Raw genomic sequence first — 22,623 nt, forward strand, 5'->3', positions numbered from 1 at the left:
AACCATACATTAAATTACTCAATTTGATCAATAAACATAATATAAGTTTTAAACTATATATTGTATTAATCTATTGAAAACCAAGTTTTAAAGAATATGTTTCATTTTTTTTAAGGAGGAGAATAAAGAAAGAACGAATTCCACGAATAGACCCTAGAACTGACCTCAGAACCATCAAAGCCAAAACCATCTTAGAAACCGACCTTTATAGGATAGATTCTGGTTCCAAAAACCTAAAACTGACCCTACATGGTAGGTTCCAGGTTCTATTATGAAAATGAACCAAAGTGATCCATGCTCACCGCTACAAACTACATATTGCAATATTGGTCTTATTTATAATTTTGTACAATTGTGCCCTTTTTATTTCACTTTTCTTGTTACTTAATTTATCTAGGTTGGGAATAGGGATGTCAATTTTTCCCATTTTTCCTATTCTATTAGAATCCGTTCCAAATGGGGCAAGGATGAGGATAAGTTTTCGAGCACAGAGATGGAGAAATTTTCATCCCATTGGTGGGGATGGGGAGAGTACTTCCTACCTCATCGGGTTGGGATTTTTGCAGGAACAGGGATGTGAGCAAGGTTTAAAATTTCAATATGATACGACTGATACGGGGCGTATTGTATCATGTTTTTGAAAAATAGATACGGGATATACATAGTGTTTCATCTTTTTTCATGTGTATTGAACCCTATCGAGGGTGTATCAGGGCGTACTGGGGGTGTATCGAGGCATATTGGGGGTGTATCGGGGCATATCGGTAGCATATCGATGAAAAAGATACAACAAAAAACTAAAAAAATAAAGGGAGAAAGCAAGCTTCTTTTCCTTGAAATAAACCTTATTTCACCCCCAAAATGATTGTAAAACTCCAATCCTCATTCCTAGAGTGCTAGATTTGCAAAAATTTGCACCAAATAAGTGTGAATCGTTGATTTTTTTGGAGATTTTTCAAATTTTGAAAAAATATAAAATAGGCATTTTTTTTCAATTTTTTATAATATCTTGTGATTTCTTTTTTCTTGAATGTTTAAATTTATGTTGATCTATATTTCTTACATTCAAAATCACATTTTTTTTGTATTATTAATAGATTTATGGAAATTTCATAAAGATATTTGGGGAAAATATAAATTAACAAAAAATTTGAAAATGTAATTTTTTCTCTGCCTATAAAGACTAAATATGTTTTAGATCTATGGATTTATCTATTATATCCATAGAGCAATTGAAATTTCTTCTTTAATATTTTTTATATTTTAGAATTAAAAAATAGATAATAATTAATTATATTTTAACATTTTATCACAACAATTGAATATATTATAATTCTATGGATGATCTATCATATCCACAAATCAATTGAAAATTCTTCTTTAATAACTATTTTTTTTTATTTTTATATTTTTAGAATTTAAAATAAATAAATAATTAATTATATTTTATCATTTGATCACAATGATTGAATATATTATAATTATATGGATGATCTATCATATTCACAAAGCAATTGGAGTTTCTTCTTTAATAACTATTTCTTGAATATATTATATAATGTTTATTTATTTTTTATAATTTTTGAAAATAAATAATAAATAATTATTAATAATATTTTCACTTAGAAGTTGTGCCAATGCATGTTTTATTCTTGGATAGGAGAGTTGGAATTTTCCCATCCCATAAAACATTAAAACTTAAGAATTATAATTTATAAATTACAGTTAAGCATAAGATTTTTAATAAAATTATAATTAACTATAATATATTTCTTCATAAAACCATTAATATATATTAATTTAATGTATATACACAGTCTTATATTTATTATTGTTGATGTATTTTTATGATTTATTAAAGTATTTATAGTATTTCCAAGCGTATCTATACATATCTTAGTTTTTCTCCAATACTCATATATGTCCAATGCCTATCTTGATACATCTCTTAAAATTGTCTTCCCAATACACTTGACATTTCCGACTCCGCACACTGCATTACCATTCATTCCTATGCCTAGTTGGGAACGTTTCGTTGGTAGCAGATCGCTACCCATTTTACTCATCAACCCGTTTATAATTATAATTTTATAACCAGCCTAAATGGATGTTTTCTAACCGATCCGGTCAGTCCCACTTCAGTCCAACCAAACCGCATTTCTCCCGGCATTTCAGCTAGCCGGTCCGGTCTGGTTCAGAACACCGATCGAGGGTATTCATATAATTGCAGCATAAGTGACGTATGCCCATAAATTCCATTCCAAAACCCTAATCCCATAAGGCATAAGAGACCTTTTTCTCTGTTTCGCTCCATCTCGCACTCCTCTCCCCTTCGAGTAACAGAAGTCTTCGAACAATGGTACGGTATTTCCAGATCTTCCACTACTTCTCTCCTCTCACTGGTTTCTTCCTTTCTTTCTTCTCACATGGTTTATTCTCTTCTGATATGATCTCTACAGACATTCAAGAGGAGAAACGGAGGACGAAACAAGCATGGCAGGGGCCATGTTAGGTTCATCCGCTGTTCTAACTGCGGCAAATGCTGCCCTAAGGTTCTCTTTCCTTTTTTCCATTTTTTTTTTCATTTTTTTTCTGGCAAAAATTGTGTTTCATTGTATTTTTATCAAAATTTGATTGATTTTTTGTTATTTTTTTTTTCGTCAGGACAAGGCAATCAAGCGATTCCTGGTCAGAAACATCGTAGAACAGGCAGCAGTTCGTGATGTTCAAGAAGCTAGTGTTTATGAATGTAAATTTTCTTACCAGATCCTCCATTTTATTCATTCATTATTTATTTTTTGGCGGATCTATTTTCCTTTTTTCTTTTTAGTTTCGCTTAATCTATTTTATCTGTGAATCTGTATTTGTAAAGCCTACACACTTCCAAAGCTATACGCGAAGATGCAGTACTGCGTTTCCTGCGCGATCCACTCTCATGTGGTTCGTGTGAGGTCTCGCACCGACCGTCGCAACCGTGAGCCTCCGCAGCGTTTCAGACGTAGGGTAAGATTAACACTCTTGATCTAATGCCTTATTCTCAATTTTTATTGATCAATTCTTTGGCTTATTTCTTTAAATTTATGTTTAATTTGGTTTGGTTTGATTTGATTTAGGATGACATGGGTAAGCCAGGACAAGCTCCACGCGTAACTGCTGCCGCTGCTCCAGCCCGCACGTGAGGGGTTTTCAGTGCTCTCACTTTATTTTGTTAGGCTTTATAGTTTTCTTTGCGCTTAAGCAAATGTAGTCGACTGAGAGTTGGATTTTGTTTATGGGATTTAATCTACAGTTCAGATTTCAGTGATTGAATATCGTAAGCATTTTGCAATTGAACCTCTATGAAATATGTTGGTTTTGCAACGATTGATTATTTAATGCTATGGAAATTTATTGTCATTGCCTTTTCTATTTCGGTCTTTTTGTTGGCATGGTTTGTAATCACGGTGGCTGCAATAGTATGTGTGACTAGGCGTTAGCAGTGATATTTTAATGCAATTTTTTCTTACAATCACAATAGGATAAATAAGAAAACTAAGCTATACTTTCAATTTCCAATGCGTCACCACGCAGGGATTGCCTAAATCCCTCCATCAAAAACTAGAAAGCAATTAGACAATTCCACAGGCAGCCTTTTCATGAAACCAAATAGTATGGTGCGTTTCAGTGGTTCAGTATAAACAGGCACAACTAAACATGCATTTTTACCAAGCATTGCCATCTTTTTTTTTCTAGTCCATGTTTTAAGTCATACTTCATCTGCTTATTATATCATTGTTGGCCCCCAGATCCTATTTAATCTTTTATTATGGTTATACCAAGATATATTTCATAGATATTGATGATAGGTTTGAACATTGATTCCATTTCATTATAGATACTGATGATCTCTGTAATGCAATATCATGGTTGCCCACTTTTTTGTTTGAAGTTTTAAACCGTTTATCTTCTCTTTAAGAGTAGTATATTCATACCAGAACAATGTACATAAATTCCTTGGTGTCCTAACTCATTGAATCATTTTAGTTTGAATGCTATGCCCTCAGGTTAAACCGGAGGTGTATATTGATTATGTGATGGCCTTTTTTCATCAGCAATTGTGTCATGGTCATTTTTCTGCAACATCCAGTTTACTGGCTTGTTGAAGAATCTATTGTGTTTTACCTATAGCACAAGTTCTGATTCTTTGGTCTTGAGTTGCTCTCCAGGTGGTCTAGAAGGAAAATTACCCATTGTTGTCTAGGTTCTCTTCATGTCCAATATTTTCATGCAATCCTTGATGAACTATGTGAAAGCTTTTATGGTAGTTGTCTCCTTGGTTAGTAGGACGTCAAGTATAACGTTCATGTCCTGAAGTTCTGATTGAGGTTGTAAGTGCCAGTCACTTACATTTGGTAGGTGGGCACATTACTTGCTTGACATCTTGATAGGTTATGTGCGAACCTAGACTTGTATTTAAAATTACCTGGGTTAATAGTGCCTTCGCAAGAACTCTGAAGATTTACTGGGTTACATATAGGTGCTTGTGTTGCCTGATTAACTAAGGTAGTAAGGTGGTGTTTGGAACTGTGGTCACCTTGTGGGTGGACCGTTTTGGTCCATGCCACGGGATTGCTACAGAATTCAGTTTGCTATGGATGGGATTGGTACACAATATATTTTAGATCGGCATTGTCCACACCCTGAAATTTCCTCAACACATGTACATGTGTACATGTACATATAGGTGCTTGTGTTGCCTGATTAACTAAGGTAGTAAGGTGGTGTTTGGAACTGTGGTCACCTTGTGGGTGGACCGTTTTGGTCCATGCCACGGGATTGCTACAGAATTCAGTTTGCTATGGATGGGATTGGTACACAATATATTTTAGATCGGCATTGTCCACACCCTGAAATTTCCTCAACACATGTACATCTGCCTTGAACTATTTTCACTCTTTTTTACTGTTGGAAGCTTTTTCATTGCCTCTCCTCCATTGTTGCTCCTCCACCGCCTGCCTGTGCATTGCAAGCATAAGCTCTCCTTTGCCGCCCCTTTGTTTTTTTAATATTAGTTGTTCAATGTTTTTATTAATAAAATAATATTTTTTTTATTTTAAATGATTTTACTATTATTTTTTATTAAAATTAATATTTATTGGTTTATTAAATCATCAATGCCTTTTTTTAATTTATTTATCATATAAAATGTAAAAAGTAGACATTTATGATTTGACTTGATAGATCACTTCATAAACTGTATATGAGATACATAGAATCAAAAGGTGTATTGTGTCCAGTCCACAGTTCAGAATGGCAGTAGTGTGGCGTGGATTGGTATTGCAAGTTTGCCACAGTAGTGTAGTGTGGACTGGTTAAAAATGCTATTTAAAAAAGCAATATTGATTTCAACTTGCACAACCAAAACTGGTTTCCACCTGCTAACGAAAGTGCAGCTGATGCTTTCAAGTTTCAATCCATCATGGCAGATTTCCTGATTAATTCTCATGCTTTAGTCATTGCTGTTAGTCTGGCTCAGGCTTTTTCTAACCAAAGTGCAGCGGATGCTTTCAATCCGTCGTAGTAACTTTTGCATGGTGGTTGAGCAAGCAACCACTTACCTTTTATTCTGTTCTACCAGAGCAGAAGCCATATGTTGCATGATATGCATAAAATGGCAATACAGACTGATATGGTCAGTATGTGTTTATATATAAATTTATATTATTCTTATGGGTTCTACCATGAAATGAGATGTCTAAAATATTTTTGACCAATCAGCTGGTATCATAGCCAATCAGGTATTATTTATCAAAATTCATTGACAAAAACTCTTCCCCATGCTATTTCTTTCCCGCATCATAGACTTTCCCTATTCTTATATATGAAGTTTGTGCATAATTTTATGGTATTTAAAGATTGTGCATAATACGTTTATAAGTTTAGTAAGGGTTTATATTAAGCAATTTATATAAATAGTGTATACTTCTGAAGTTTAGAAATTGTAATGGGATCATGTGTGTTTTAAATTTTTAATTTGGTAACTTGGGTCGTGTGGTATTTAAAATTTTTAATTTCAATATGTACACAGATATGCTGTTAAAAGTATGTATTTCTTGAGGTTTAGAATCTGTACTTTTGTGTCTTGTAAGATTCATGTGGGCTTTTCCTGCTCTGCTAAGATTTCTTTGCAACACCCGCTTGGAACCTGGTTTTTATATTTTTGCACTAGTTGCCATTCGCTCTTGGAAGTGTGGCTTTTTATCATGGGCGGGGTTACAAGAGTTTTATATTAGACCATACTGTTTAACGAGTGCGGATATTCTGTTATTCTAATTAATAAATTTTAAGGTGGCCGTCCCCCCACCTTGAGTGAAGTTATGTTAAAAAAACGAGAGACGGGGAGATTAGGGCATTTTGTCATTAAAAACTCATCCAATTTTGAAATTGAAAAAATGAGATAAAACAGGGCTTCTCCCACAAGTTCCTAAAAGGAATCATTTGCTGCTTTGTCAGGTTTCTATGTGCCTCCCTGATGAAATTTCACTAGTTCTGACCTCTTTTATCACCACCTACACGCCAATTCATGGCACAAAAGAAATCGGCGCTCTGTTATCTCCTCAATGCACCAAAGAAATCTCGACTTCTCAATCAGAGTCCGGGTCACCTGCCAACAAAACACGTTCCAATCCTTTACTAACATAATCTTACTCATGTTGGTGGAAGGTTCGAATGTATTTTGTTTAAAGATCTCAATTCATTTTTTTTTTATGCAAATTAAAAAAAAATCTCAACTCAATCAATTTATGCAAATAAAGTATAAGCCAAGATTTTTAAACCATTCCTTGGATGGTTGGACCGTTTGGACCTGAAAACTAGTCAGGTGTTGGTTCTGTTTTAGAACTGTTGTTTTATTCACCCTAGATAATGGTTTTTGGGCCAGATTTTTATTTTATTATTTTTTAATTTTTTAATTTTCATTGAACTGTTGACTGGGAAACCTGGTGGCCAAAGCGGCTCTAGATTTACTCATTCATATCATATATTCTTCAACAAAATATGCCTTCTCGCCTTCTCAGTGTCCGTCTATTGAGAGTAAGCGTAAGGAAATAATGGAGAATCATACGACTTCAATCTTGGAGAAATTAACTCAAAAGCGTAATCATTGTTTGCTTTAGTAGCAAATTAACAATGAGCCTCGCTACAATGATGATCGTTTCTTTTGTTTTGATTTATGTTGTTGGTTAGCATGTGATCTAAGGTGTAAAACTTGTATTTCAAAATCAATTATATCAGTTTTGGTTATGTGATGTCATCATGATTAATAATTGAGTTGGTTCTATTTCTTTCTTGTTCACCCCTCGACTAGTTGTTGTCCTAAGCTAATATATAAAATTTTCTTTTTTTTTGTAATTTTTATTATATTTTATGTCTAAGATGGTAAATTTGATTGACAATATATAAAATGATTTTAGTTAAAAGACATAAATAATTTACTATTTTATTATCATTTTTATTAAAGTTATATTATCACAAATCAAGTCTTTTGTTGTTACTTATATAAATAATTATCTGTTAGTCTGGTCTATCAGGTCAGACCTGATTATCCCAATTCTTAATTAGGATGGTTCTAGGTAGGGGTGATCATGGTTTGGTTAACTGAATCATGAGGGTTTTTTAGAAACCGAACCAGTCCTACTGATTTTTTCATATCTCCAAACCAAAACTCAACTGATGCCATCAGTTGGCCGATTCGGTTATTGGGTTTTTTGGTGTTTTATATTTATAACATATGTTATAAATAAATAAATATAATATAATATATTATAAATAACAAATGACATATAATATATTATAAATATGTATATGACATTATAAATACTATAAATATATGATATATTTATAATATATTATATATTATAAATAGATAACTATAAATATAATATATGTATATATTTATATATAATATATAGATAATATGTGAGATATATTAAAAATATATATAATATACATATAAATACACATCGGTTGATTCGGTTAACCGTCAATTTTTTCTAGGTTAACTGAAAACCAAACCGGTCTTTTGGTTTTTTAGAAATACTGAACCGGTCGATTTGGTTAACCACATTTTTCGGTTTGGTTTTCTTGATTCAATTAGTTAGGCTTTTCTATTTTTTATGAGCACCCCTAATTTTAGGTGTATGGTTTTGCCCCAATTACCAATCAATTGGGATTGGGACACCTTGTCCATACTCAGACCTGACTCGTTGACAGCCAAATTATGCCCTAAAATGAAAGTGTTAGCTTTACCTTTCAAAATTTGTATTTTGAAATTGGCAAAAATCTTTGTATTTATAATTTATCCAGTACAATTTTATTATCTCAAAATTTTGATTTTGATGATGGAAAAATTTGTTCCTTCGAGGGTATTCTCGTGCCCATTGATTTTATTCCCCGTTATGCTGATGTGGTTCCATGAAAATTAATTTGATATGGGCACATAATGGCTGATTTAATTTGATATTTCATACTAAGGGTGATTTAATTTGATATTGCGACCTCATTTGGCACATTCTAGGCATGACGTGGATTTTTTTTTTTAATTAAAGCGTACATGGGGAATTGATGGAAACATCAAATATAGTATCTTGAAACACTTCTGTTAAGGTTAATTACTTTATAGTCTGTGATTTCACTAAATTAATAAAATCGATCTTATGGTTTTAAAACTACTTAAAATATATCTTTTAAAGTATTTAACCGTCAAGAATTATAGAAAAAAATTAAATGGACAAAAATATTCCCAACTGTTCTTTAATTTTCAAAATATACCTGCAAAGAAAACTCGGCTGGTGTTTGAATGGCTGCACAGGAATCTTGTCACTACTGAAGAATATAACATCAGGGATCAATCTATTCAGGCACCCTAGCCAAGAAAACATGCCCAATAAACCCAATAGCGGAAACTGAGTTGAAAGACACATTCTATAACATGCAAACCTCTAGATGGGGTTGAGTGAGAATGGATGGCCAATAGCGGAAAATACTTCTCCTGTATTCTACCGAAGGCATTTTATATGATAAATTTAAGATTTAGGATTTTGGGTTTAGTGATTTAGGCTTTGAAATTTAAGGGTTTAAAATTTAGATTTTAGGATTAAGATTTAGGGGTTTAAGGATTTAGACTTTAGGATTTAATGATCATATACTTTAAATTATAGGGTTTAAGGTTTAGGAGTAGAAGCCAAGTTTTGCTCATAGCAAATTTGCAAACATGATAATATGTGAGTGCCTGAGTGGGGTAGGGGGATTTGCAAGTTTGCCATGTCGCCGAGGGTTCAACAAGTCATGGGTTAGTTCAGGGGCGGAGCCAGGGGGTGGCGGAGGGGAACCATGGCCCCCCTATGTCTTCAAAATTCCCATATAACCCATTTAAATTTCACTTATATTTTGAATCCCTTATCCATGTTTCTTACCTTTTGACCCCCTATCCATATTTTTTAGGTTTTTAACCCCCTTCAAGAAAAAAAATCTAGCCCCACCTTTAGGTTAATTTTTCACTTTGTTTTCACTTTTCAAATTCAGACAATAGTTTTTTTTTTTTTTTATTGCCTTCAAAAAAAAAACTACTGTCTCAATTTGAAAAGTGAAAACAAAGTGAAAAATTAACCCTTTTTCACTCTTCCATCCATAAACCATAAACATTCCTAGAAATTAAAATACATAAGAAGGCTAAAATTTCATTTATCACACTCTTATGCTCAGCAGTCAACTCTACTCGTCAGGGCAAGCGTCCGGTGACCACTTAACCATGGCCAGCTACCTCTCTTCTCTAGAAAACCAACACTTTCAGCTGATCTTGCCAACTTCCCATGACCTAAACCATTATCTGAAAGCCCTATTGTCATTTATACAAAAATTCCGAATTTTCAAGTGAGATGCCCCTTCTTTTATAGAACCAGAAAGGGCTACACAGAACGGGGGTAGCGTCTCTAGAATCAAAGCAACAAATAACACTTCAAGGCCTAGGAATGGAGCTATTAGAAACTTCGTTGGAGTGCGCATAGTTAGCTAACCAGTTCGCAGCAATATTTCCTTCTTTGTAGATGTGCTGATACTCGACCTTTCCTTCAAATCATTCCATCAAAGCTCTGCAATCTTCACTAATTAGATGCACTCTCCACAGGGGGGTTGGAAATTCTTTTCAAACAATCAATTACAAGCTTCGAATCTCCTTCGATGATCACTTTGATACAAGAGGCATGCCTGGCAACACATCCCTGGCAAAATCGACTTTAATAGCCTCATGTTCAGGACTAGTCCCTCTAACGGGGAGAACTTCCTTCTTTCTCAAATCACTTTGATCTCCATCTATCACACATTGAAGATCCAAAAACGCATTGTAAGCTCTTTCAATGATAAAGGAGGGAAACATATTCCTATTTTTAAATACAAGATGCCCCTTTGAATCTGTTCCTAGCACTGTCAAGAAATGTTTTTACCAGACTATGTTGGTCCTTGTTCTCCATTCTATGGTCCAGACTCATTTTGAAGAAAACATATGTCATGTACTCTGTGATTGGAGGCTCTAGAAGGCATAAAAGGAGTCCAATAGAGTATTCATCCATCAAAGTTATAATTCACCATTAATTCTAAGTCTACAATAAGATCTTGGTGATATGAATTGCCATATTCATAGTTGACAGGAATTCAACCAGATGTATGCCCCTACTACATGTCTTTGAATCTGTTCCAAAGACACGTTGCAATGGTTCTACCAACTTCATATCTCTCCACCACACGACCATACAAAAATCAGCCTCTGGCATACTAGTTGAAAGCTTTTGTATGGATGCTCGATATAGACAACAAACAAATCATGTTGCAATGGGCTTGAAAGCTGCTTCCGGATTTTGAGAGCAAGTAATTTTACTACAGACTGAGACTAAGAGATGTGCCCAGAAATTCAGATTTCTTCTGGGAAAGAAGCAACTGAGGCTCATGGAAATGAGTTTTATGCAAAGTTGCAAACTGTTGCAGTATGTCTGGGTTCTGTTTAACTGAGAAGTGAATTATAAGGGTGCAACCCTATAACATCCATAAATCAACAACTGGAAGGGCCAAACAAATTCTAGACCAATCTCAACCAAAAAAATGTCTATGCTTCTGATATTAGCATACAAAACTGGAAGAGTGTACAAGTTACATGCTTCAGATAAGTTCGTGTCTTACCATATCTAGATTAAGATGAACAGAACTTCACTCTGGTCACAACTCAAAAGGAGATACTTCTATTTCCTTGACACTGGGGGAAGAAAGGTAAAAGACAAGAGAAGACATAAACTGGAAGAGACTTATCCTAACATATCACTTGATCCGCTCATCCGCATGCTTAATGAATATAAATCAGAAAGGCCAACTATAATGCTAAGGAATGGAATTCAAACTGTGCCCCTAAGTTCCTAATAAAACCATGAAAACTCTCTTTTACCTTGGTCTTCCTCCTTTAAATTGTACGGGGGCTCTTTGTAATAGATCCACTGATTGGTTGGTCCCTAATAAAGCTCATTCTGCTAAAAACAGTACCCCGGCCACTGGGAAAGGCAAATAGATCCACTGATTGACCAAGAACACAAAATAAATTGTTTTCCATTTAATTAAGACAATTACAAATAAACTGGGATTTCAACAAGGTGATTTAGGGGCATAATTTATCCATGGATAATCCTTGAACTGAACTACAAGAACTTCATGAGATTAAAGTACTTCCAATATTCATAATAGAAGTATTCTTGTAAAAATCTTTAGTAGAGTTCACTCAACAAAACATACCGATTAGAAATACATTCTGTATCATAATTATTGCTCTAAACTAGAATTAGAAATTCCTGAACAGTATTCCCCTAAACGGAATTTTGAGCAAAACTTCTTCTTTTTTGACAATTCTCTATGAATCATAACATAAACCCTAAAACCTGAAGAAGCCCAAATCGAATCAATTCCATAAGATTTTATAGCAGTTACCGAGAAAAAAGGAACTCAATGCGGTGATTAAATCAAGTAGACCATTTTTGGGAAATTCATATAAACTCAAGATCAAAACGCAAGAAGTTGTGGATAAAGGGATTCTTTTCTACAATTTCAGCACACGGGGAACAAGATCCCCCAATTCAATCACAAGGCAGAGCTACAAAATATCTTCTTACCAACATAAATTCAAAATAGAAAAAAGAGATATTGAGAGTGAGAGGGAAACAAATGAGATTGAAACTCATTCACAAGAGAACACTTGTTGCGGTAACCTCCAAGCCTCATAAGTGCTGAAACACATGTCGTCAATAGAACCGCTGAGGCACCATCGGCATTTGGAGTTCTGCAAGCACTCAGATTTCGAAGCCATCTGTCTACAATTTGGGATCTGGTTGTTCTTCTGGAGACTCAGAGAACTCCGAAAAGAACCCGATGAGATCCATCGATCGCCGCCGGCTCCATGTGGTAGCGAAGAGGCAACATAGAACGTATTGAGGAGTAAGAGCAGAGCAATAGTTAGAAAAACAGAAATCCTAACCCTAGACGCCATGGAAATTGCTCTCAACTTGCAGTGACGAACAACGCTTAAACAGAACGGTCACGGTTCTGTTGGTCCGTACTGCCTCCCTCTTTACTGCGATTTGCAGATCAGCTTTATTAGGGCAAACCTGTGCCGAGTTCGGCTTCAGTCAGGGGAAAGCTCATTCGAGCAGCTTTTACTGGCTTGACAATACAGCAACCTACCTCCGTACCTGTGCCCACACCGTTCGCAACGTTGCATTGAAAATACGGGGAGGATGACGGTTCAGCCCGAGGTCAGAATTTGTAAGCCCAAAATACATGTGGATAGTTGCCAGCTCCGAATTGAGGCAAATTCACAGCGGGTATGGATGCGTAGAGTGTGGGTTTTTGAATTTTTAAATGTTTATAACTCTACAGTGGAAATAAAAAATATGCATCGAATATGTTTATATTTTTCATTGAAAATCTCTCTCTATGAAACAAGACATACAAGTATGAAGATATTAAAAACAGCTCAAATAGCCTCTGCCCTAATTGAAGCCGAACTCCATTATAAAGTAGTACACAAGTATGAAGATATTCTCAGTGCAAGGCAATAAAAACTGCTCGAATGAGCTTTGCCCAGACCGAAGCCGAACTCAGTTGGGACATGTTGACTCCTGCCCGCTCACAAGGGTGTGCCTACTAAATCCAGTCTCTCCTCACGGCTGTGTTTGGTTATGAAGAAAAGTAAGAGAAAATCAGTAAGTTGAGGGAAAGTAGTCACTTATCAGGAGTTTCATAAAATTTGTTAAGAAATTTCCCTGAACTTTGTGTTTTTCTTTCTTACCAAACCAAACACAGCCTAAGCAAAGTAGTAAACCATGCACACTAATCGCATTTATTAATTTCCCATTCTATTTATCTGTTCAGTAGTATCCGAAGGCTGCATCTGCATAGTCCTTACAGCAGTAAGGTGGTTTTTATATGCATACATAATGAACTTCAGAAATTAATTGATAGGATTTATACAAAACAGCTAAACCATATACATTGAATATGTGAATTGAATTTTCAAAGCTTAGGAAGGGTGACTTGTAGGACTCCATCCCTGCACAAATAGCAAAACACCCAAAGTTCAGTAAATCCATTACAGCAGAAACAGAACATGCAAGCAGAGAGATACAGCATATATAGATATATCATTATGAAGGGTTTTGTATTCATAATTCAAACATGCAACATAGAAATGTAATAAAGACCCTGAAAGGTTCATCAATGGATAAGCTAAGTGGCTTCTAAGGAAATTTGAGATGTCAATTAGGGTTGTTCTACTAGGAGATCAAACTTCAGCAGGAGTAATACAGCAAGGCTGCAATTGCAAACTTATTTTCCTGGCTATATTCAATGCGGAAAGGCACTTCACTAAAACTAGGACACCTTCAAGAATGTGTTTATTCCACCAAAAAATATGTTGAGTTTCTGAATGAAGTTTTTTTAGAAGTTGCATTCTGGAGCCCATAACCTAGAACAAACACCTTCAATTAGGAGTAAACCAGAGAGCAACTAAATTAATTTTTATATCTGTATTTAAGTGAATGATGCATCTAACCTGTACTTAAAAACTATAAAACTTTGAAGTTTCTGTTTATTCTATTGAAATATGTCAGAGTTCTACATTCATATTTTTCAATGAGTTGCACCATAGAACCCAGAACCCGGGTTTCACATTTCAGCAGTAAATCCAGGTAATATCCATATAGCCCAAACTTATACTCTTAAGACAACCACATATATGATGATAGATAAGATTCATTTTCACTACTGAGAGGCTACTAGCAACTTTATGGGCAGGGAAAGAGGATGTGTTATTTCATGCCTACAACATCCTCCATCTTTTATTAGTCTAACGAGACTGCTTGTACCTTGAAACCTTTTTCATTTGACCCTATTGTAAAATGGAAAATTCATTTGCACTCCCATGCTTTTACACTAGTGCAAATGAAATTACACTGCAAGACAAACCAAGCTCTACTAAGAACATGAAATATATTAATAATGGTGAAGCACCTTATGAGATCCTTACTTGATATATAATTGTATCCAAGTCTCTGATAGCAGGTTGCAAGAGCAAACATGGTATTTTTATTCTCAAACTAGGGTAATTGCCAATTCTGTATAGTTTCTAACACCTTAAAAAATTCTCTTGCTAAAACTTCTCATAATCCCTTCTTATATTGTCATCAGCATTCCACCCCTGATTGCTCACATAACTCTCCAACTGCACTCGAACTATACAGAATTTCAGAAACTCCTAACCAGCCTATTATGTCTGGTTCCACATCTATCTACCACAACAAGCTACTGATTTTACTCTTCCAAGATTGGTCCATTCTTATGAGAGCCCTTTGTAACTACTAAGAGTTGTTTCATTGCAACCAGGGGAGCTTTAGCTTTTAGTTGCACAAACTCTCATTTCAATGCAACTTTCCTCATCTAATAGCAGTCTTCTCTCTGTGCAAAATAAATTCAGTACATCATAATTTCTCCTTTGGATTACCTCATTGAACCTCAAACACTTTCCTGTTTCTGATAACGGCATTAAATATCTGACTAAACCAAATCACCTTTTGCCTAAAAGACAACGAATTTCAATGTGCACCCACTAAGATGGAAACTTGAAGGTATGTACTCCGTTGCATCTCTATGAGGAGTCATAACACCCAACTTGTGTTTGGGAGGATGAACAAAAATGTCACTACAAGCTCAATCTATGCCTAGTTGTATAAACAGTTCAGGCAGATTAAATAGTTTATGTAATGATGAATAATGTAGTAATTCAAGTAGAGATTGCAGGAAAAAGAGGCACTGTTAGTTTGAGAAACTGTGTCCACTCTATGCATGTATTTCTAAATGTTTCTCACAACATAGAAGAATTGCCTAACAAGCAATAAAATCCCACTAAAGATATGCACAAAACCCGGTCAAGTACAGGGGAATAATTAATCATGAGGGCAGAAAATGGACACAAGACCATGAATGGGGGAGCAATATGAGAAGGTGTGTCTAAAGATTCAAGATCCTCCAAATTCATGTTTTCTTTAGTGAATGTGAATTATGAATCAAAAGAGCATAGAGGTATATATAGAAGTTAAAGATTTGTTTACTACACCATTATCCTTATTTGAACTGAAAGAAATACTGTAAAATAGGTTAGAACCTTCTCTGCACTCTTTCACCCACCTTATGGATGGGTTTGTTTTCCAAGACAGGAAAATAGAACGGCCATTATCTAATGTTAGTCCCAGCAATGGGTGAACTGGACATGGAGTTACAGACCTAAGCTTTTGGCATTTTTTTTTCTTACACAAAGTGGCTTCTCTCAGACTTGAACCTGCATTATCATGCTTGTCAGCCTGAGATTCCATTCTCATAGTCTTTACAAATGCAGGAATAAAGCTCCTCACTTCCTTGCAGTCCTAACCTTGTCATCCCCGTTGCTGGAATTCAAAGTATCTGTTAATTAGGAACGTGGGATTATGACTCAGGTTCCTAAGATCAATGATGGAAAGAGAAACGGCAATGCTGTTATGGAGGGGGAAATCTTGGTTAACATGTCTAATCCTCATGGTCAAGAATGGTCCTTGAATCAAGTAGAGAAATCACCAGTAGATCCTTTTGTTTATCATGCTTCCTTTCCAATGGAGAAAACATCCACCATGTAATACCAAAGAAATCTTAAGAGAAATAAATCTTTAATTGTGATCATCAAATAGATTACCTCACTGTTGGATTTCACATTACCTTAACCACATCATGCCTTTCTAGGTTAAATATCTTGATCATGTAGCATGCTATTTTTTATCCCACAAAACAATATCGCTTGTTGTATATTTGTATCTTCCTCCCAACTTCCCTAAATCATATATAGACTCTAGTATAGGGTAATACTACAGAATCGAAAGGATTCAAGTATTTTCATCTGTAAGTTTCTTCTTCATCATATATCCAAATCAATGGTAGTTTACCCTCCCTACAGATAAATAGATACACTGTCATTTTGACTCTTTGTAAAGAGTAATCATTTCAACCATTTGGAAGGTGGGTGTGATGCTTGAACGGCTCATTGCTTAGCACAGTGGTAAAACTTTGGACTGACAAGTGAGAACACGGCTTTGAGTATGAGAGTAGCCACTTCATGAAAGAATATGCCAAAGGTTATGTCCACATCAAGTTCATCCCTCCCAAAACCCACATAGCCAGGATCAACATTGGGTGATGTCACTTTCTTGGTGATGCCCAAAGAACCCTGCTATAATTATGTCATTCTAAGACTAAGCTTCTTGTTAGATAATATCGATACCGGGAAGCTACATGTAAATCATTGTACAAGGTTAAACTAGGACAGACTTCAAACATAATGGCAAGTAGATTGAAGCAAACCATATTTAAAAATAACACATAAAAGGAGATGACAAAACAAAACATAAAGATTTCAGATTCCCTTTAGTCAATCTATATTTTTCTGAATATGTTCCTAAACTTGTGGAGAGATGGATTTGGCAATGCATGATGTAAGCCATATTAAATTGAGGAAACCATATTAAAAGATCATTATACTGAAGGCAAATGACAAAACAAAATACAAACAATTCAGTTTCCTTTTTAGTCAATCTCTATATTTCTGAATTTGTGCCAAAAGTTGCAGAGAGATGGATATGATGAGCATGATGTAAATCAAGCAATCCTATAACATTAAGGAAGCAGATCAGAAGGCAGAGACCTAAGAAATCAACAGGAAAATGACAAGGGGGAACTGTTGTTACTTACAGAAACTCAGCTGAAACACTATCCTTGTTCACATCATTAGGAAGTGGCCAAACAACCTGGTATGGCCCTTGTGACATTTCCCTTCTGCGATATGCTGCTATAGGATACCCAGAACCACAAGCTACTTGCCACCATTGGGTTGACTGTTTACCCATCACAACCAAGCTGTTGACAAATGGCATCACTTGTCAAAAATTCAGAAGCTACAGAATTTGACTTGGATGAGATTTTGAAGCTTGAATGATCCTGGAAAAATATCTCAATAGAAATTCAGAAATATTTACACACAATCCTCAGAAAGGCATCTTACTTTTGGTCATCAACCTCCACCTTTATGTCATTAGCACTGATCCCAGGAAGTTCTATTCTGACAATATAATTTCGTCCAAACTCTGCAACATCCATCCGTGGATACCATTCATTGCCTGCATTTAACGTAATAGAAATAAGAAAGAGCAAATTAAATTTTTCAAGAACAAATTGATATTAGTAACAACCATATTCTCCTTTACTTGGTAGATCTCACCCTGACTCTACAATGAAGAACAACTACTTGGATAATCATTTTGTAGATCTTTTCTCTTTAATTTTTCACATTAGCCTCTAATAATAGCAACTTAATATGCACTTCTAGTTAGAACTCTGACATCTTTGAATGCAATTTTCCTTAAACAATATAAAGACCACTTCTACAGTAAGTCATAGCTGATGCTATATGGCATACTTATGAAGAAAAAGAGGGAAAAGACAGAAGAAACAAAGTATGTTTTAAGAAAGAATTATTTATCATATCATGAGAGCTTTTTACCATTAGATCTTGAATTATGCCTTATGTACTTGGAGGAAAACTGCTTTCGTCCTTCCAATCCTTCATTTGGTCTGGCAAATTTAGGAGGCTCAATTGCAGCTAATCTACAGTCTTGCTTAGCACATTGGCGATCTGCAGTGTTTGGTAACTCAGGTTCCTTTTTAACTGGTTTAGAGAACATGGGGATGGGGACTCCAGAAACATCTGAAGAAGAGTTTCCATTAACAGAACCAGAGCAACTGAGAGGCACACCAGACTGAACCAAGCTACCTTGCCCAGAAATCTAGAATCACAAAGCAGCAGATAGTTATTTCCAGAACATTTGAAAAAATAAATGAAGAAAATAGATGTAAAAAGAAAGTTCGTCACCTGTTTGTTTGAAACTTGTCTCATGAAACAAGCTTGGGATATTGATCCTTGTCGTGCAAAGAAAAGTCTATTATCACGCCTCTGGATTACAGAGTTCACACTACTACTGCAGTTCTGTCAAGAAAGACAAATATTTTAGATGGGCATAAGTACGTCAGAATGATGGGAAACCATACAAATGTTACTGATCATACTGAGCTGGTGATCCTCGGTTATTGAATATATAAGAAACAAAGAAGCTCAGGTAAAGCATGAATGGAAATTTTATCTGGTCCGAACTATAAAAAGAACATGGTGAAAATCAATGATCAAACGTAGAACCTAATTTTATCAAGAAACAGATGAACTAACATTTATTATAACCCAAACTAAGAATTTTAAGTTTCTCTTATTTAGCTGCAAATCTATTTATTTATAGTCTGTGCACGCATGCAATAATGCATGTCCCAATCAACAAGAAGAATCACAATTTATCAAAAGGCAGCCCCAGAATAGAAGGTTGAAAATTTCTTTTCAATTTGAAAGCACACTGTGATCTCACTGCAGGAACAGCTACCCATTAAACCACCACGCATCGGTAGACAATCGAGCAATAGTTGATAGTCCAAACTTCTCTCTCTACTCACCACCGCCAAGAATTAATGCTAAATTTTCAAAAGCATAGCAACAACTAATTTGAAATTTTGTTATAGATGCAGAAAGTCAGTGCAGACAAAGATGGCAGCGTTGGGAAGTGGGTTCACAAATAACGAGTACAAATACAAATATGTAGAGTGCAAAATCTTGTATTTTGTATGTATTTGTACTGTACATATTTGTATTTGTTTAATCTTTCAAGCAGAGTAACTTACAATAGGCATTAACATATTATAACATTATGATATAAAATAAAGCTAGCAGATTATAGCATTCTATACGAAAACAGTAAACATAGAACCTATCTATAAAAAGAAAACATCAAATCAAAACATTAAAACAGTGAATTTCACGACCCCAACTTCATATCAGAGCTAATTTCAAGTTCAAATGATCATGAAACAGGTAAATGGTTGAGGAAAAAAAACTGGGATAAGCGCTCTGAACAGAATTGTGGAAAAGGTTACCACAGGGAAGACGTGACTGGCTGATAACTCCTCGTTGCCAGCAAAGTGGCCCATGATCAAGTTCATCCTCCTCGCCACTTGGTTCTCCATCGTAAACTCCCCAAGCCCAGAAAATTGAAGATAAACTTGGCTAAAGCCCTCCACAAATGAAGCAGAAGTGTTGTACGTGGAGAGCAAATGACTACTAAGATATGTTGCCCAAGCTTAAGAGGAAAAAGTGGTCGACAATCCCGACAAACCTGGAACTGGAAGATCTTTTCCTCAACCAGTATAGATATTTTTGAGGGAAGATTTTAATGGGTAGAACATAAATATCTTCTTCATAGCATCCAAAATTAGGATCAACGTGTTCAGGATAAAGTGAAGCTTTCTTGTCTTTTAGCAAGTTCAGCCCATAATATCTCTAGTTTTGCCTTGAAAGCGAACGAACCGAGAGATCACCGTACTGTCATCTGTGTGGGAAATCTCTTTATTCAAGAGTAGAGTAGCAAGTTTAAATCCTGCATGGAATGGCAGGTTTCAAGATAACGGGTTGTTTTATTCTGAGAAATATATGGATATTGTTACAATGATTTCAGACCACTGTTTGAATCAATGTGTTTATATATATTTTTTTCAAATATTTATGTAATCAAATTAATACAAAAATATTAAGAAATAGTGAAATATTAGTCTGTGAGAATCATAGGGTATGAGAAAACATCAGCCTCTCATTTCAACCCAATGTTTTGATAAGTCTATGCTTTTTAATCTTTGAGCTGTGATAAGCAAATATGTGACAAAAAGTCTTGTAAGCATTTGGTTCTTTTTAAGAGATATCTTCAAAAAGTCTTTCTAAATCTTAAACATCTTGTACACATTTTGTTAAGTGCAATATTGCATTAGCCATGGTTTATACTGCCTCAAATGGATGAGTCCTTTATTTTATTTTAGGGAAAATTTTCGATTAGTATCTTGTAATTTCTGTCTAGTGCCACTTTCGTCCCAAATTTTAAAATGTGATAATTCAGTTTTCAAACTTTTAAAATGTGACAATCTAGTATCTGTCATTAATCAGTGGTTAATCTGTTATTAAGTGACATATGAGAAGGGTACAAATGTCTTTCGAGTGTTATTTAATCTTCTTTATCAACCATCTAAACATCCTTGCTTCTTCCATTCAAGAAAGTTGGGGTTATGTTTGAGTGGACATTTTGGTGATCCCAACTTTGTTGAATAGAAGAGGCAATAATTTATTTATTTTTTTTTTGTGAATAGGTATAAAGAAAATTAGATGACACTGGAAAGGCATTTTTATTTTTTTCAAATGTCACTTAATGGCTGATTAACAGCTAATTAACGACAAGTACTGAATTGTCACATTTTGAAAATTCAGATACTAATTATGGCATTTTAAAATTCAGGGACCAAAATGACACTAGACCCAAAATACATGATACTAATCCAGAATTTTCCGCTTCGTAGGTGTAGACAACAGTGTTAGCCCATCCCCGACCCTAGTGGCAACGGGATTTGATCTCTGCTACAACCCAGACCTTAACCAATTGAGCCACTTGACGCTGTCTAAAAAGGATAGACCTATAATGTGGGCCGTGTACATGGCACGTATTGAAGGTGGCCCGGATGCCATTCGCGTCGTGCTGTATCAGGCCTTGGGCCTTGGTGGGTTATATTTGGGCAGCCAGGTCACCTTCCTATATAGGTCAGGTCTGGCATGGTTGTGGCCCGATTCCCAGTTGTGTCGGACTGGGCCTATTTTTTTCTTTTCCAATTTTTCTAAACTAAGAAAAAAATAAAAAATAACAAAGAAAATTAACATGAATAATAGACAATAAATTGAAAAAATTGTGAGAATTTTATTTCATTTCAAATTTAATGTGTACAAAAAAATAAAAAATACAATGAAATTGAAGATAAAAATTATAATAAGATTGGATTATTAGAAAATGTTACAAATAATTCTCAAATCTGAGCCAGATTTCCTACTAACCCCATTCTGCTGCCTTTCCTACTGACCCAATCACTTGGTGACAGTTGTCCCATTTTTATGTGATCTCAATTCTACGTGCAACAATTTACACGTGTGATATCTTCTGCTCCCACCCCCTTCTAACGCTGATTCAACTCCGGCTGGTAGGAAATCCCCCTCCCCCTCTGGTTCAACAATGCTTCAATTTTCATTAAGACATACCTTCCCGAAGCAAGCCCATGTTCGTTTTAACCAACTTTCACGGGAACCTCCTCCTAATTCTCTCTCTGATAGCTATATGCTTGTATCCATGCCGGAGACTATCGGTGACCGTGAAAACTCCGTTAACGCCGCCGATGAGCCAACAGTAATCCAGAAAAAAGAATTTTCGCTGTTGCAGATGGTAACTGATGTAACCGTTTTTGGTCACGTACCATTTTTTGTGATGTATAAATTTTTTGGCTAAGTACCTCGTTGTTTGACCCGGTGGTGACGCCTTGGTGATGCTACTTGGTGACGAACTGCCTGGGGGCGGACTGCCTAGTAGCGAACTGCCTGGGGGCGAGTTGCCTGGTGGCGAACTGCCTGGTGGACTCGTCACTTGACTTTCTCCTAGGCGGCTTGCAACTCAGAGGATGGTGGAGCTCCCTAGTGCAGCGCAACCCAACTACCCTTCGCGTGAGGTGATTTCCTCTCCTTTGTAGGCGGCGGGAGCTGAGGGACCTGCGAGAACTGAATCAGAGGACCCGGGGGTACTTTCCCGGCGGGGACTCTCCGATGCCTAAGTTAGCATTCTGATTACAGAGAGCTTGGAGAGAAATGAGAGAGCTAGAGAGCAGGGGTTACCCTCCTTTTTTCCACCTCCTCCCCTTTGGGGGGTGAGGTCTTTATATACCGGAGTCCTCGCGGGTTAGGTGGGTGAAAAGCCTCCAAACGGTAAGACTCGTCACATCCCGTCAGAACCGAGATACGGTGCTGAACTCCTCGAGGTCGTCAAGCTGGCGCTTGTGTCAGGCGGCCAGGTCGGCACCTGGGCC

The 22,623-nt window shown here is 35.8% G+C and overlaps 2 protein-coding genes across 2 annotated transcripts; one reads left to right on the forward strand and one right to left on the reverse strand.

Annotated features, from left to right (window-relative positions):
- Positions 1 to 2,248: 2,248 nt before the first annotated feature.
- LOC104586585 (small ribosomal subunit protein eS26y-like) lies at positions 2,249 to 3,396 on the forward strand. Its single transcript, XM_010243870.2, has 5 exons — positions 2,249 to 2,359; positions 2,460 to 2,552; positions 2,665 to 2,749; positions 2,873 to 3,003; positions 3,114 to 3,396. The coding sequence occupies exons 1-5, from the start codon at positions 2,357 to 2,359 to the stop codon at positions 3,177 to 3,179; spliced, it is 378 nt and encodes a 125-aa protein (XP_010242172.1). The 5' UTR covers positions 2,249 to 2,356; the 3' UTR covers positions 3,180 to 3,396.
- A 10,011-nt stretch (positions 3,397 to 13,407) lies between these two features.
- ACD32.1 (alpha-crystallin domain 32.1) lies at positions 13,408 to 19,859 on the reverse strand. The gene is made up of 6 exons (XM_010243869.3): positions 19,618 to 19,859; positions 18,515 to 18,628; positions 18,146 to 18,428; positions 17,648 to 17,762; positions 17,338 to 17,502; positions 13,408 to 13,618 (listed from the first exon to the last, which is right to left on the reverse strand). Exons 1-6 carry the CDS (start codon positions 19,705 to 19,707, stop codon positions 13,582 to 13,584), a joined length of 804 nt encoding a protein of 267 aa, XP_010242171.1. The 5' UTR covers positions 19,708 to 19,859; the 3' UTR covers positions 13,408 to 13,581.
- Between the last annotated feature and the right edge of the window lie 2,764 nt (positions 19,860 to 22,623).

The sequence above is a fragment of the Nelumbo nucifera genome, chromosome 3, assembly GCF_055504915.1.
Source record: "Nelumbo nucifera cultivar China Antique chromosome 3, China Antique-T2T, whole genome shotgun sequence".
Taxonomy (NCBI): Eukaryota; Viridiplantae; Streptophyta; class Magnoliopsida; order Proteales; family Nelumbonaceae; genus Nelumbo; species Nelumbo nucifera.

Bases quoted from the DNA above. Each gene is read 5' to 3' on its own strand.
- LOC104586585 (XM_010243870.2), top strand. The intron at 2,553-2,664 runs GTTCTCTTTCCT...TTTTTTCGTCAG, and splicing joins GCGGCAAATGCTGCCCTAAG to GACAAGGCAATCAAGCGATT. The intron at 2,750-2,872 runs GTAAATTTTCTT...GTATTTGTAAAG, and splicing joins AGAAGCTAGTGTTTATGAAT to CCTACACACTTCCAAAGCTA.
- ACD32.1 (XM_010243869.3), bottom strand. From the start codon at position 19,707: ATGGAGAACCAAGTGGCGAGGAGGATGAACTTGATCATGGGCCACTTT. The intron at 17,763-18,145 runs GTAAAAAGCTCT...CGTTAAATGCAG, and splicing joins GCATAATTCAAGATCTAATG to GCAATGAATGGTATCCACGG. The intron at 13,619-17,337 runs GTAAGTAACAAC...CTATTTGTGCAG, and splicing joins AGTGTTTCAGCTGAGTTTCT to GGATGGAGTCCTACAAGTCA.